The sequence below is a fragment of the Panicum virgatum genome, chromosome 9K (assembly GCF_016808335.1).
Source record: "Panicum virgatum strain AP13 chromosome 9K, P.virgatum_v5, whole genome shotgun sequence".
NCBI lineage: Eukaryota > Viridiplantae > Streptophyta > Magnoliopsida > Poales > Poaceae > Panicum > Panicum virgatum.
Window position 1 is genome coordinate 61,791,229 of NC_053144.1, and position 13,493 is coordinate 61,804,721.

The following is a 13,493-nucleotide window of genomic DNA, read 5'->3' on the forward strand; positions in this document are numbered from 1 at the left end:
TGGCTGGTGACTGGGGGCTGATATTAATTTAGTGCGAGAGAAAAATATTGTTGACTGGTGTCACCCAAACAGAGTGAGAAAAACACTGCTGGTTGGTGCCAGCCGAACAGAAGTGATTATGTGGCTGAAAGTGATTCTCTTTGATTCTCTGGCATAGACTCTTAAAATCATGAATGGAGAATTACTTCATAGAATCAGGAAAAGCTACTCTTTTCAACTCCCAATCTCTTAGTTCAACTCACAGAATTAGCAGAGAATCATTTCTCTCTAAAAAAACTGTTTGCTTGAGCTTCTGCTCGATTCAGCAGAGATCAGCTTTGGGTGCTCTGCCAAACGCAGCTTGAGATGGTGTGATGAGGAAAATTGCTGAACCATACCATTTTCATAGAGGATAAAAATGAAAAGAAAAACTGAAATCAGGCCTATCATCTGACAACACATCCCCACCACCAGTCTCCCACTCTCACCTCAGTCTCCCACTCGATGCACCCACCCAAGGTTCCAAGTGCAAAAAGGGCGCGCAACCACCAACCAGATTCCGTGTCCAGCGTCGCGTCGCGTCCCGTGTCGCCGGATCGTTGACCCCCACCGCACCGGCGCACGCACCGCGGGGTCACCCTCCTCCTCCTGTCCTGGGCAAAACGATCTGGGCTCATCGTCCTTCCCCGCCCGAGCGAACAGGAACAGCACCGCCGCCACCCGCCAGCACCACATGCCTCGCTCCCTCGTCGGCGGCGACCTGGCCGGACCGGAGATGGCGCAGCCGTACATGAAGAAGGACGACGACGACGAAGAAGGTAATCCACCTCTCCTCCCTCCCTCCTCCACATAAACCCTACCGCCGTGCCTCCCGCTGCCTTCGCCCGGGCACGATCCGCGAGCCGCTGGCCGCGCTAGCGTGCCGGATCTGGCGCGATCTCGCGTCGTGTCTCCCTGCGCAATCCGTCGTTGCATCGTCAGGGGTGCGGATTGTGACGACGCTTTGCTGGTCGGGGAGGGGAGATCGTTCGCGGGATTTGGCTGGGAATTGGGGTCGGGAGGGCTCGGAGTTACCTGGATCTGGAGTGCCTCCCTTCGCGGTATCGCGCCACCTTGGTGCATCTGATCGGGCGGGCCGTTCTGCTTCGCGTCGCTGTTTCCGAATCCCACTTGCGAGAGGGAGATGCTCTAACCCATTCACCGGAACCATTTTTTTTCAGCATTGGAGCTTCACGTGCAATATTTTCGTTTAGATCCTTAATCTAGTTGCCTCATTGTGAATTCCGTGGCACCAGTATAGTAAGGTTCCTAACCAGAAAGCCCCAGTGCTTGATAAATCAACCATTTGCTTCCTTTTTTAATTAGGAGAATACTATGCAATGCAATGGCACCTTATAATGGTAAAATTTTTATTTAGTAATATCAGATGGGTTTGAGCCCCCCCCCCCAGGTCCTAAGAGCAATTTTATTCTTCTCTATTTATGATTGTTACAAAATGCTTTCAACTTGTTTCATCTTTGTGAACTGTGCGCATGGGTTTTGCAGTCGAGTATTCACCATTCTTTGGGATTGAGAAGGGGGCTGTTCTGCAGGAGGCGAGGGCTTTCCATGATCCACAACTTGATGTCAGACGGTGCTCACAAGTAAGAATTGCTTGCACTTTCTCCCATTTTGACTCTCTTTATATCAGCGTAGATGAGATATATATTTTGACCCTCTTATCCTCGTGACTTTGTTTTTTGCTTCCTGTCTTATTTTGAATTTTGTTACAGGTTATCACCAAGCTGTTGTATTTGCTTAATCAAGGAGAGACATTCACAAAGGTATGGTACACACCAGCTACACAGTATGAGTTGTGTAGTTCGTGCGCGCGTGTTTGTTCATTTAAAGAAGCCAAACTGTTTGAATGGGGAGAAGACATATTGAACTATGCAACAAATTGAACTGTGCACTTCTATTACAGGTTGAGGCCACCGAAGTCTTCTTTGCAGTAACAAAGTTGTTCCAGTCTAGTGATGCTGGTCTTAGGAGGCTGGTGTATTTAATGATCAAAGAGCTTTCTCCATCATCAGATGAGGTTAGATGATGTTTCTCAGATGGATACAAACTTATTTCACACCTTTCTGATTCTAAGGTGTTTGAGCTTCATGTTTGTAACAGGTCATCATAGTCACAAGCTCATTGATGAAAGATATGAACAGCAAGACGGATATGTACCGTGCCAATGCTATTAGAGTTCTTTGTAGAATAATTGATGGCACCCTACTAACTCAAATTGAGAGATATTTGAAGCAAGCTATTGTTGACAAAAATCCAGTGGTTGCTAGTGCTGCTCTTGTTAGTGGCATCCTCCTTTCTCAGGTACTGCTATAATTCCACTGCATTTATTCATCTCTTGTTTAAGGTTACGTAATATCATCTTTTTTTACAGGCAAACCCAGAAATTGTGAAAAGATGGAGCAACGAAGTCCAGGAAGCTGTTCAATCAAGAGCTCCCCTTGTCCAGTTTCATGGTCTTGCTCTTCTACACCAGGTATAATCTTATTTTGTTGGTCCAGTTAAATTTAGAAGCAAGTGCAAAGAAAGAGAATACAAGATGCTTATTCTGCATTAAAGGGCTGTTAGTGGAATTTATCCTTTTTTTATCCAAGTGAAGGGTGAATTACATCATGGTATACCTCTCTGGTTTTCGAATGATGTCAGATGGAACTGCCGATTGAGTTTGTGACCAAATAATTTTCTCTGTGTATCATACAGGGGAGGGAGAGGGAGGGGGGGGGGGGGGGCAAGCTAATGTTAAAGATGCAACAAAAAATTATAGTTTTGTATCCTCCACTTGTTAGTTAACGTCCTATAAGAAGGCATTTTTCTTTTATTCCAATTGAGGCCTTCTCCCTTGTCGGTACCCCAGGACTGGGATACCCCCTCTTGCTGTGTCTATGCAAGAGTCTCGTAGTTATCCTTAACTACGCACTGACGGCCGAGCAGCCGGACCCCTGTGGTCCGAAGCCCTACTCTCCCGGCAAACGGCCCGGACCCGCTCCCCGCTTGGGGAAGGTCCGGTGGCGCCGCGTGTCCCGGAGAAGGTAGCCCTCAGCCAAAACAGCTGGGGGCCCCGGACCTCCTAGGGAGTACCGGACCCCCGCCGGGTCTCGGATCCTCATATACTATCCGACACCCCGCCTGGGCTGGTCCGGAGCCGCCACGTGTCCACAGGTGCGGGCACGCGCGCGGAGCCGCGTGGCTTCCACTGGAAGCCACGCCTACCTACCGCATTCAAAGCGGTAGGCGGAAGTGCGCAATGCCACAGCAGAGCCCGAGGCGGCTTTTGCCAGGTTGCACGATTGGTCGCGTGTTACCAAGGCGCACAATGCAGTCGCTGGCGCCGCCCACGCCGCGTATGTCAGTCTATTATGCCAGTTGGGCATGACGGCTCGGCTTCGTCTATTATGACGCTTACATGGTAGCCTCGACAGACTACGCCGCATGCTACATTGCCCCAACGGGCGCCTAGCTGATGGGACAAATAAAGACTCCCTTCGGTCAAGATAGTCGACAGGGCGATGAAGCGTATCCAAGAAGAGATTCTCAACCGCTGTAGCTCCATTAAATCTTTCTGCGCAATATACTATACATTCACGTCAGACCCACCTGTCAGGGTCTGAATGCCTGTGTACGCGTCCCCTTGGTCTATAAAAGGGAGACGCTCGCTAGAGAAAGGGCGATTCAAGGCCCCCCGGGGCAGAGGATAGACTCGTTCACACCAAGAGCAATACACCTCACAGTGGACGTAGGGTATTACGCTCCGGCAGCCCGAACCACTCAAAAACCCGAGTGTTCTTGTGTTCTTGCCCCCAAGCTAGATTGGCCTAATCGCTCAGCACTTTCCCGAGTACTTTCCCTCTGGGATTAGGCGGGTGCGTTCCGCCACCCGGCTGTGGGTACCGCCAAAAAGCCCACGACATTTGGCGCCGTCCGTGGGTAGTTGCAAGCGTTGGCTAGATCTCCAGGCTTCTGAGGCTGAGCTCATCCTCTGCAACGGCGACGAGAAGATGGAGGGAGGCATGGCGGCACCTATGCCGCATGCCACAGCGCCGAGGCGAGGCAGCGGTGCCCTCGGTGCGGCGGCGCACGGCAGCGGCGCCTGCTGTACATCGCCACTGCGACACCTCAGAGCCGGCGCGGTGGCGCGCAGCGGAGACGCCCGCTGTACGTCACCCTACAACACCTCTGCGTTGGCTCAAGGTTTTCTCTCAAGCAACCACCAGGACTCCCTTGCGGCGACATGGCGTCGGCTCAAGGCTTTCTCTCAATATGAAGCCTGGAGCCGACCGCTGTGGCCCGGGGGAAGTCTACCGCCGTCTCCTTCCTCGCCAGGACCGAGTCTCTCTCGGTGCTGTTGCAGACAGGATCCCGCCACCAGGCGCGGGGGCCTAATGCCAGCACCAAGGTCGAGCCGGCGAACGACCGCCCTTCTCCACGCTCCGTGCTCATCCAAATGAGCACCCAGCTCGTGATGAGCGATCATCAGGCTGGCTTCCGGCGGCAGACGGCGGCGGCTGGGCCACTCCCATTCAAAGCCAAAGAATTCGTCTCCATGCTATCTAGGCATATGACAGTTCTTAGGCAGGGAAGGCCCCCCGAGCTCCCGAGGTGATACTGGATGAGGCAGTTCAGGCACGTCCAGGATGCCTTCGCCTCCGACGACTGTGGAGAACTCAAAGGTGGCAATTCCACTCCGGCAGGGAATGCGCATGCCTTACGGAAGGCGGCCGAAGGTTACCCCTAGATAGGACTAAGAGAGTACATCCTTGTAATAACATGGTGCCTACGTGTGGTCCGGAGCGGTAAAGGTCCGCCCTTGTAAACCCGACCTCTGGCTTCATCGCACAAACAGACAACGCCAGTAAGTGGTCCAGAGCGGTAGAGGTCCGGCCTCGTAATCCCGACCTCTGATGTACACCACGATAACCACAATAAACTAATAAAGGAGAATTGCTTTTTTAGTCTTATCTAAACTTTACAGTGATTACTCTTATCCGTTTTGGTTTTACTGTGTCCTCCCAAATAGAGTCTTTTCTTTAGTTACTAACGATCCAAGTTGAGTTGCTGGTTTGTGGTCAGGTGGGGACACCCCTTCTAGCTGGAAGGCACTTCGGACCCCTAGGGACCTGCTCAGGAGAAGTGGTGCCCGTATCCTGGGGTAGAGAAGCCCCGCGTAGCTTAGCTTGGTAATATACCCTAAGCCTACGTACTTCACTGTCCTGTTACGAGTCCCCTAGTATCCGAGACTGCTGTCCCTAGAGGTCCCGGGCTCCTTTCTAGTATAAGGCCTGGTTTCCTACACCTTGCTGCAAGGTCTGGTGGTGTAATTCATGGGATCATCAGCAACACTCAAAGTCAACTCCGGTGGCCCGCTCCGGCGGAGACCGCTCGCCACGGTCGACTTAAAGTCCACTCCGGTGGCCCGCTCCGGCGGAGACCGCTCGCCACGGTCGACTCAAAGTCCACTCCGGTGGCCCGCTCCGGCGGAGACCGCTCGCCACGGTCGGCTCAAAGTCCACTCCGGTGGCCCGCTCCGGCGGAGACCGCTCGCCACGGTCGGCTCAAGTCCACTCCGGTGGCCCGCTCCGGCGGAGACCGCTCGCCACGGTCGGCTCAAGTCCACTCCGGTGGCCCGCTCCGGCGGAGACCGCTCGCCACGGTCGCCTGGGGCCAGGTACAGGGAAGTGGTGCACGCTCCCTGGGCAGTTCGAGGTCCGTGCAGCTGCTTAGGTTGGTTCCGTACCCTAAGCCTGCACCTTCGCCGCCCTGCGGAGAGCGCTCTAGTACCCGAACCTGGCAACATGTGCTCCGGCCTTTAGGGGGTCCGGAGCACCCGCTCGCGACATGAGCACGCCAACACAGCCAAGTTGCGCTAGAACGCGTCATGATGGTGGCCCCACCTGTGGGTTCGTACCTCTCCCGAGGTGGGCCTGGGGGCCACTGTCGGTACCCCAGGACTGGGATACCCCTCTTGCTGTGTCTAGGCAAGAGTCTCATAGTTATCCTTAACTACGCACTGACGGCCGAGCAGTCGGACCCCTGTGGTCCGGAGCCCTACTCTCCCGACAAACGGCCCGGACCCGCTCCCCGCTTGGGGAAGGTCTGGTGGCGCCGCGTGTCCCGGAGAAGGTAGCCCTCAGCCAAAACAGCTGGGGGCCCCGGACCTCCTAGGGAGTACCGGACCCCCGCCGGGTCCCGGATCCCCATATACTATCCGACACCCCGCCTGGGCTGGTCCGGAGCCGCCACGTGTCCACAGGTGCGGGCACGCGCGCGGAGCCGCGACACTTCCACTGGAAGCCACGCCTACCTACCGCATTCAAAGCGGTAGGCGGAAGTGCGCACTGCCACAGCAGAGCCCGAGGCGGTTTTTGCCAGGTTACACTATTGGTCGCGTGTTACCAAGGCGCACAATGCAGTCGCTGGCGCCGCCCACGCCGCGTATGTCAGTCTACTATGCCAGTTGGGCATGACGGCTCGGCTTCGCCTATTATGACGCCTACATGGTAGCCTCGACAGACTACGCCACATGCTACATTGCCCCAACGGGCGCCTAGCTGATGGGACAAATAAAGACTCCCTTCGGTCAAGATAGTCGACAGGGCGATGAAGCGTACCCAAGAAGAGATTCTCAACCGCTGTAGCTCCATTAAAACTTTCTGCGCAATATACTATACATCCACGTCAGACCCACCTGTCAGGGTCTGAATGCCTGTGTACGCGTCCCCTTGGTCTATAAAAGGGAGACGCTCGCTAGAGAAAGGGCGATTCAAGGCCCCCCGGGGCAGAGGATAGACTCGTTCCCACCAAGAGCAATACACCTCACAGTGGACGGTATTACGCTCCGGCGGCCCGAACCACTCAAAAACCCGAGTGTTCTTGTGTTCTTGCCCCAAGCTAGATTGGCCTAATCGCTCAGCACTTTCCCGAGTACTTTCCCTCTGGGATTAGGCGGGTGCGTTCCGCCACCCGGCTGTGGGTACCGCCAAAAAGTCCACGACATCCCTGATGCATTATACTAATGGATTTGGTGATGGTGGACATGATCACTGCGTGTCATATACTTTGTAGTATACCTATCAGAAATAGGTTGTGGTTGCTTTAGTGGAGTGGGTCAGGCATTGCAGGCTACTAACCTGTATGCTTCTTGCTGCTGTTAGCAATATCAGTGTTCTGATGCTCAGCTTTTTGGGAAAATTTCTTTTGGACTTTGGGGGCTGTGCCCGTGGCTGTTTTATTAATCTTGGTAATATGGCTTTAGTTCACACTGATATTTCCCTTAGATGGTAGCCAATATTCTTTCAGGTGATCCAGTTTACTTGACTTTTACTCATACCCTATTTCGGGCTTTTTGTGTGTTTGGTTCCATTTTACTGCATGTGGTAAATTATTTGGTGTTTCCATTTTTTGGGTAAATGGTAGGTTTTAGTAGGGTGCTTGCATTGTGGAAATATTGTATTATGATGTAATTTCTCCTAGGTCGAGGCACTTAATATTCAGTTCATTCCTCTCCAACTTGCAGATCAGACAGAATGATCGTTTGGCTGTTAGCAAGCTAGTTTCTAGTTTGACAAGGGGATCCGTACGTTCTCCTCTTGCACAATGTCTCCTGATTCGTTACACAAGTCAGGTAGCCCAATAACCTATATCTTGCATTATTTTTGACTGTATATCTTGCATTATTGAAAACCATGCAGAATACGTAAATTACTGAAATCCAAAGGCAATTTGCAGGTTATGCGTGAGTCAAGCATGAACACACAAACTGGCGACCGTCCATTTTTTGATTTTCTGGAATCATCCCTCAGACATAAATCAGAAATGGTGATTTTAGAAGCTGCACGGAAGATAACTGAGATGGATGTTACAAGTCGTGAATTGGCACCGGCAATTACAGTGTTGCAATTATTTTTGAGTTCATCCAAGCCTGTGCTTCGATTTGCTGCTGTCCGGACTCTCAATAAGGTTATCCATATATGTTCCTCAAGCTTAGCTGTTCAAAGATATTTCCGCGCTATCCATTTCTTGATTTGCTCATTATGTTGCAGGTTGCCATGACACGCCCTCTGGCGGTGACAAACTGCAACGTGGACTTAGAGAGTTTGATGTCAGACACGAACAGGAGTATAGCAACCCTGGCAATCACTACTCTTCTTAAAACTGGCAATGAATCAAGTGTAGATCGCCTCATGAAACAGATTACCAATTTCATGTCTGACATAGCAGACGAATTCAAGATAGTTGTTGTCGAAGCTATCCGGTCTCTGTGCCTGAAGTTCCCGCTCAAATATCGCTCAATGTATGTGGCCAATTGGAAGAGTGTTGATACAATTTTTTCTTTTTAAAATTCTTCTGCCTTGACTATTTCTTTGTCTTCTAGGTTGAACTTTTTGAGCAACAGTTTGAGAGAAGAAGGGGGCTTCGAGTATAAAAAGGCCATAGTGGATTCCATAATTACTCTGATAAGTGAGATACCAGATGCCAAAGAAATTGGACTGCTACATCTCTGTGAATTCATTGAAGACTGCGAATTCACATATCTTTCTAGTCAGGTAACTACAATTGTTATGTTATTTCTGTTGATAAAGAATTATTCATTAGCTTCGAGCTATCATAAGCAATCTCCATGTGCTGTGGTTATTCGATATTCTTTAAATGCTTATGCTTAGAGAACACTTCATAGTTGGAAGTATCTCTAGATCTGATTACAAAATATTGCACATAGAAAAACTTATCATGACATACTGATAACTAGTAGAACAATAAAAATGCGCAGCACGGTATTATGTATCTAAAAGCGGATGGCTAGATGAGCATAAGATGTTTTTGCGCCAAATGACTTTGGGTGGTTTTCTAATTCATATTGTTGGGGAACTCGTCTGTTTACTGTGCAACAACAGCACTGGATAAGACAGTTTTTGTTGGAGTCAATTTTGTTAAGGAATCTGTTGTCCTCATTTTGGTTGACTTTTTGAAAAACTAGTTTCTCTATTGTTTGGTGGGAGTAATATTCTATTATAAGTATGTTAGCAATATGACAATATGGATGCGGAGCATGTAGCAAGTTCAAGTGCGTAATATCGTGTACATTCGCTGTGATAGTGAGAGGTAAGATGAAATGTTTGGGGATTTTTTTTCCATGTAGATATTGCATTTTCTGGGAAATGAAGGGCCAAGGACATCAGATCCAAGCAGGTACATTCGCTACATCTACAACCGTGTGATATTGGAAAATGCCACTGTTCGTGCTAGTGCTGTCAGCACGCTAGCAAAGTTTGGTGCCCTAGTGGATACGCTCAAGGTATGTGACATCTTAGATTATTTACTGTATTTTTATACCATTGTAATTCCTGTGTATTTCTAGCTGATTTAGGATTTCTGTATTTATGTTTCAGCCTCGGATCTTTGTTCTCTTGCGACGATGCCTGTTTGATACTGAAGATGAGGTAATTCTGGGAATCGACTTGTTTCAATATACTTTTGACTTTTGAGCGCATGCCAAACTTTGAAGAATGGTTCATGTGGTAGTCTTACTCAGCAGAGTACCTGATAAATGGACTCTACAGCATAAAAAAACCCAGAATTCCTATGTGTTGTAAAAGTGCCATTGGTCTTTGTTGTTGTAGGTTCGTGATCGGGCTACACTCTTTCTCCAAACTCTTGGTGGTGAAGTTTCCATTGGTAACAATGAGAAGGATGCGAAGGGCTTCCTATTTGGATCATTGGATGTGCCACTTGCCAACTTAGAAGCAAGCCTAAGAACCTATGTATGTTTTGGGCGAACATTAAAATTCTGCATGTTTCAACTGAACGCATACCTTTTGCTTATGTCTTCAAGAAATTGACAGGAACCTTCGGAGGAGCCTTTTGACATTTCATTGGTGTCGAGAGAAGTTAGGTCGCTACCACTTCAAGAGAAGAAGGCACCTGGAAAGAAGGCACCTGCTGCTGCTGCTGCCCCTGCACCTGTTGCGGCTGTTGATGCTTATCAGAAGATGCTTTCATCCATTCCTGAGTTCACTGGGTTTGGAAGGCTGTTCAAGGTTTGCCTACTTTACAGTGTATTTTGAATTTTGGCAAGCACATATGCTGATTTTCTCAATTTCTTCAGTCCTCTGAACCGGTGGAGCTGACAGAGGCAGAAACTGAGTATGCTGTTAATGTGGTTAAGCACATTTATGACAGCTATGTTGTATTGCAGTACAATTGTACAAACACTATAGAAGAACAGCTGTTAGAAGATGTAAGCAGCTACATTTCAAGTATTTTTGTCAAGTTGTAAATTTTAACTCAAACTGAACACTCAGTAAATGTCTTTGCTTCTTTCAGGTCACTGTTTGTGTTGATGCCTCAGATGCTGAGGAGTTTTCAGAAATTTGTTCAAAGCCCCTGGCAAGATTGCCTTATAATTCTACTGGGCAAATTTTTGTTGCTTTTGAAAAGCCAGAGCGTGTACCTGCTATTGGGAAATTTTTAAATTTGCTGAAATTTACTGTTAAAGAGGTAAATGTAATGTTTGAATGTTTCATGTATATAATCTTCTCCCAACATCCAACATTAATCATATTATCTCTGTTTTCCAATGATTTCTGTATCATATGAAATTTGTATCCAACATTAATCATGTCATCTGGGATTTCCTATCCAATCTGTATGAACTAGCTCATCTGAAAACCCTCTCAGCAATCAGTAACATTTTAGTTTTACCTCCTTTAATTCTATAAGGCCTTTTAACTTTAGATGAGATCTGAGATATGGGTTTTAATATATGTTAAGCCACTGTCTGTATTGTTCTATAACTATAAAATGCTAAATACCTTCCCACTTTGTCAGGTTGACACATCTACAGGGGAAGCTGATGAGGATGGTGTGGAGGATGAATACCAGTTAGAGGAGTTTGAAGTTGTTGCCGCTGATTATATGCTGAGGGTCCCTGTCTCCAACTTCAGGAATGCCTGGGAAAATATGGACCCAGAGAGTGAGCGTGTCGATGAGTATGGTCTTGGAGTTAGAGAGAGCTTGGCTGAGGCTGTCAGTGCTGTCATTAACATCCTTGGGATGCAACCGTGTGAGGTCAGCTTTCAAGTCTCTACTTATCTGAGAAAAGGAATTATCAACTTCCATGTGCATCATTACATCCTTCTTGAGCATCACTAAGAGCATCTCCAAGAGTTCCCCATTTATTCTTCCTAAATTTTGTTGTTTGGCAACTCCCCAAATAGGTTTGGGGAGATAAAAAGGAGATCATCTCCAATAGTACCCTATTTTAACTTGCTAAATATGAAAAATTGTGGCCCATAAATTCCAAACCAAACTTTCCTTCCTCCCGTGATTCTTCGACGCCGCCGTCTCACGGTCGCCCCTCTCCCTGGTCTCCAGCTCGATCATCGGCCAAGTAGCTCAATTCGTTCTTGTCTGAACTATGACGACGAACCAGCTTCGATTAATTGTATCCATCCAGACTCTGTACTACAACGGCGCCAAGAACTTCTGGGTCCATGGCACCGGGCCCCTAGCTAGGCTGCCTGCCCCAGAAGCTCGTCGCGCCCAGGCCCGACGACGGTGACCTCGACTACAGCGGCTGCCTCAAGACCCTCAACGACGGCGCCTACGAGTTCAACACCCAGCTCTGCGGCTAAGGCGGGCCGCCCTACAACTACAACGCGAACGTGAGCTGCCTCGACCTGGGCTTCCGGGTGTGCAAGGACGGCGCAAAGTTCCTCAGCTGGGACGCTCGCCGAGGCGGCCGACCTCGCCGGCCGGTGCCGGAGGCTGCCACCGGACGGGAAGCTGCGGACGCAGAGTGCCCTTGCCATCGACGCGCTCTCTGGGAAGCTGGACCTTAACCTCCGGTACTGCGTGCTGCTCGTGAGGACCAGCATGCTGTCCGAGTCCTCCGGCCCGTCGCCGCCGGCGCACGCGGATGTCCGAGAGATGCTCTCGAGGCTGCAGATCGGGCACAAGGCCGGCCAATTTGCTGCACGAACGAGACCTCTCCGCGGGAAGAAAACGCGCGACGAAGAAAGCGCTCGCGGGGAGTCGCGATCGGGAGCTACGGAGTAGCGCGCATATTTACGCACAAGCCAACCCAATTTACCAGTTAGGAGATGGGAAATCAAAATAGGGAACTATTGGAGAGTGTTTTTTTCTTTTTTCCAAAAAAATCAAAGATGGGAAAGAGAGATGAGGAACTGTTGGAGATGCCCTAATAAAGCTCAACACAAGAATCTAGAAGCAAGCTGCATGTCAAATTGCACCTTATTCATCAACACTTATGTTGGACCTGGATATTCTTATGTTTTTTGTGGGGGTTGGGATGGTTAATATGCGATAGCCTGATAGTTGGCTGGTCGATGTTCGTGGGTTATACCATTTGATCTGTGTGCATTTATTTGGAATATCAGGACACTTAACTTGGCTTAGTGATACTAGATGACTACAATGCCATTACAGTCCAGTGTGGACAGCACATGTCCAGAGCTTGGTTCTCTTGAAATGGGTAATGAAAGGTTGCTAACTGTTCCAGTAAATCTTTATTTTCAGGGCACCGAGGTTGTACCAAGAAATGCAAGATCGCACTCCTGCCTGCTTTCTGGCGTGTTTATCGGAGATGTGAAGGTTCTAGTCAGGTTATCATTTGGGCTCAGTGGGCCTAACGAAGTTGCAATGAAGCTGACTGTCAGATCAGATGACCCTGAAATCAGTGACAAGATTCACGAGATTGTTGCCAGGGGATAGATCACAAGACTCGCATCTTCTGCCAAAACAATGTAAAACTGGTAGATAGCTTTCACCTACACTCGTTTGTGCTAGAAATAGTGGTAATATTTCGGTGCTTACAGACTCCTCGTCGCTTCGTGAATATTCTCAGATAGCATACTCTGTAATCGTTTCACTTTTTGCTGTACAAATAACTTCAGATGGTAGTTTGCCACCCTGTTGATTGAAGTACTGATTTCATGGAACATTGGGAACAGAAATGTACACTTCTGTCGTCGTTTGCTTTTGATGCGTGCTGAACTGCTGGTGGACTGGAACTCTGTAATGTGTGGGCTATTCTGAGTTTTTAACTTATGCTTGTGTGCTCTTTTGACTTTTTTTTTAGTGGATTTTGACTTATGCTGTGAATGGTGGCTTGCTTTAACTGGGCCTGTTGGAGGGCCGTTTTGAATTTTGGCCGGAGGCCGTTGTGAATTACGTGCCTGGGATTTTCTTGGACTGACCGAAGCCAAATTGTTGCTAATGGTAGGCAAAACCAATAAAATTTCGACCGAAAATAAATGTGTCCTCGACAAGTACCGTGCTCTGGCTCCAAAAAAGAACCCCCCCAAGAAAAGAGAAGGTATCCAACTTCGCGCATACGGATAATTCAAAAAAAAATTCCGTTGCCGGGATTTGAACCCGGGTCGCCTGGGTGAAAGCCAGGTATCCTAACCGGACTGGACGACAATGGATGTGTGCTACCTTTT

The 13,493-nt window shown here is 48.9% G+C and overlaps 1 protein-coding gene and 1 non-coding gene across 3 annotated transcripts; one reads left to right on the forward strand and one right to left on the reverse strand.

Annotated features, from left to right (window-relative positions):
• The first annotated feature begins 519 nt into the window (after positions 1-519).
• Positions 520-13,064, forward strand: LOC120646742 (coatomer subunit gamma-1-like). Of its 2 annotated transcripts, none has more exons than XM_039923193.1 (18): positions 520-797; positions 1,525-1,622; positions 1,752-1,802; positions 1,943-2,056; positions 2,140-2,340; positions 2,411-2,512; positions 7,547-7,654; positions 7,759-7,989; positions 8,073-8,323; positions 8,405-8,576; positions 9,170-9,325; positions 9,420-9,470; positions 9,651-9,791; positions 9,873-10,067; positions 10,136-10,267; positions 10,354-10,527; positions 10,858-11,097; positions 12,568-13,064. In XM_039923193.1, the coding sequence occupies exons 1-18, from the start codon at positions 713-715 to the stop codon at positions 12,760-12,762; spliced, it is 2,697 nt and encodes an 898-aa protein (XP_039779127.1). In that variant the 5' UTR covers positions 520-712; the 3' UTR covers positions 12,763-13,064. The 2 variants fall into 2 exon arrangements, with proteins under 2 accessions (XP_039779127.1, XP_039779126.1); XM_039923192.1 differs by lacking the exon at positions 12,568-13,064 and adding an exon at positions 12,230-12,248 and having other exon boundaries at positions 542-797; positions 10,858-11,177.
• A 340-nt stretch (positions 13,065-13,404) lies between these two features.
• On the reverse strand, positions 13,405-13,478 carry TRNAE-UUC. Its single transcript has one exon. It is a non-coding gene; the product is annotated as a tRNA-Glu (tRNA).
• Between the last annotated feature and the right edge of the window lie 15 nt (positions 13,479-13,493).

Excerpts from the sequence above, each read along its gene's own strand:
- LOC120646742 (XM_039923193.1), top strand. The coding sequence starts at position 713 with ATGCCTCGCTCCCTCGTCGGCGGCGACCTGGCCGGACCGGAGATGGCG. Across the intron at positions 2,057-2,139 it reads TTTCTCCATCATCAGATGAG|GTCATCATAGTCACAAGCTC; the intron begins GTTAGATGATGT and ends TGTTTGTAACAG. Across the intron at positions 10,528-10,857 it reads TGAAATTTACTGTTAAAGAG|GTTGACACATCTACAGGGGA; the intron begins GTAAATGTAATG and ends CCACTTTGTCAG.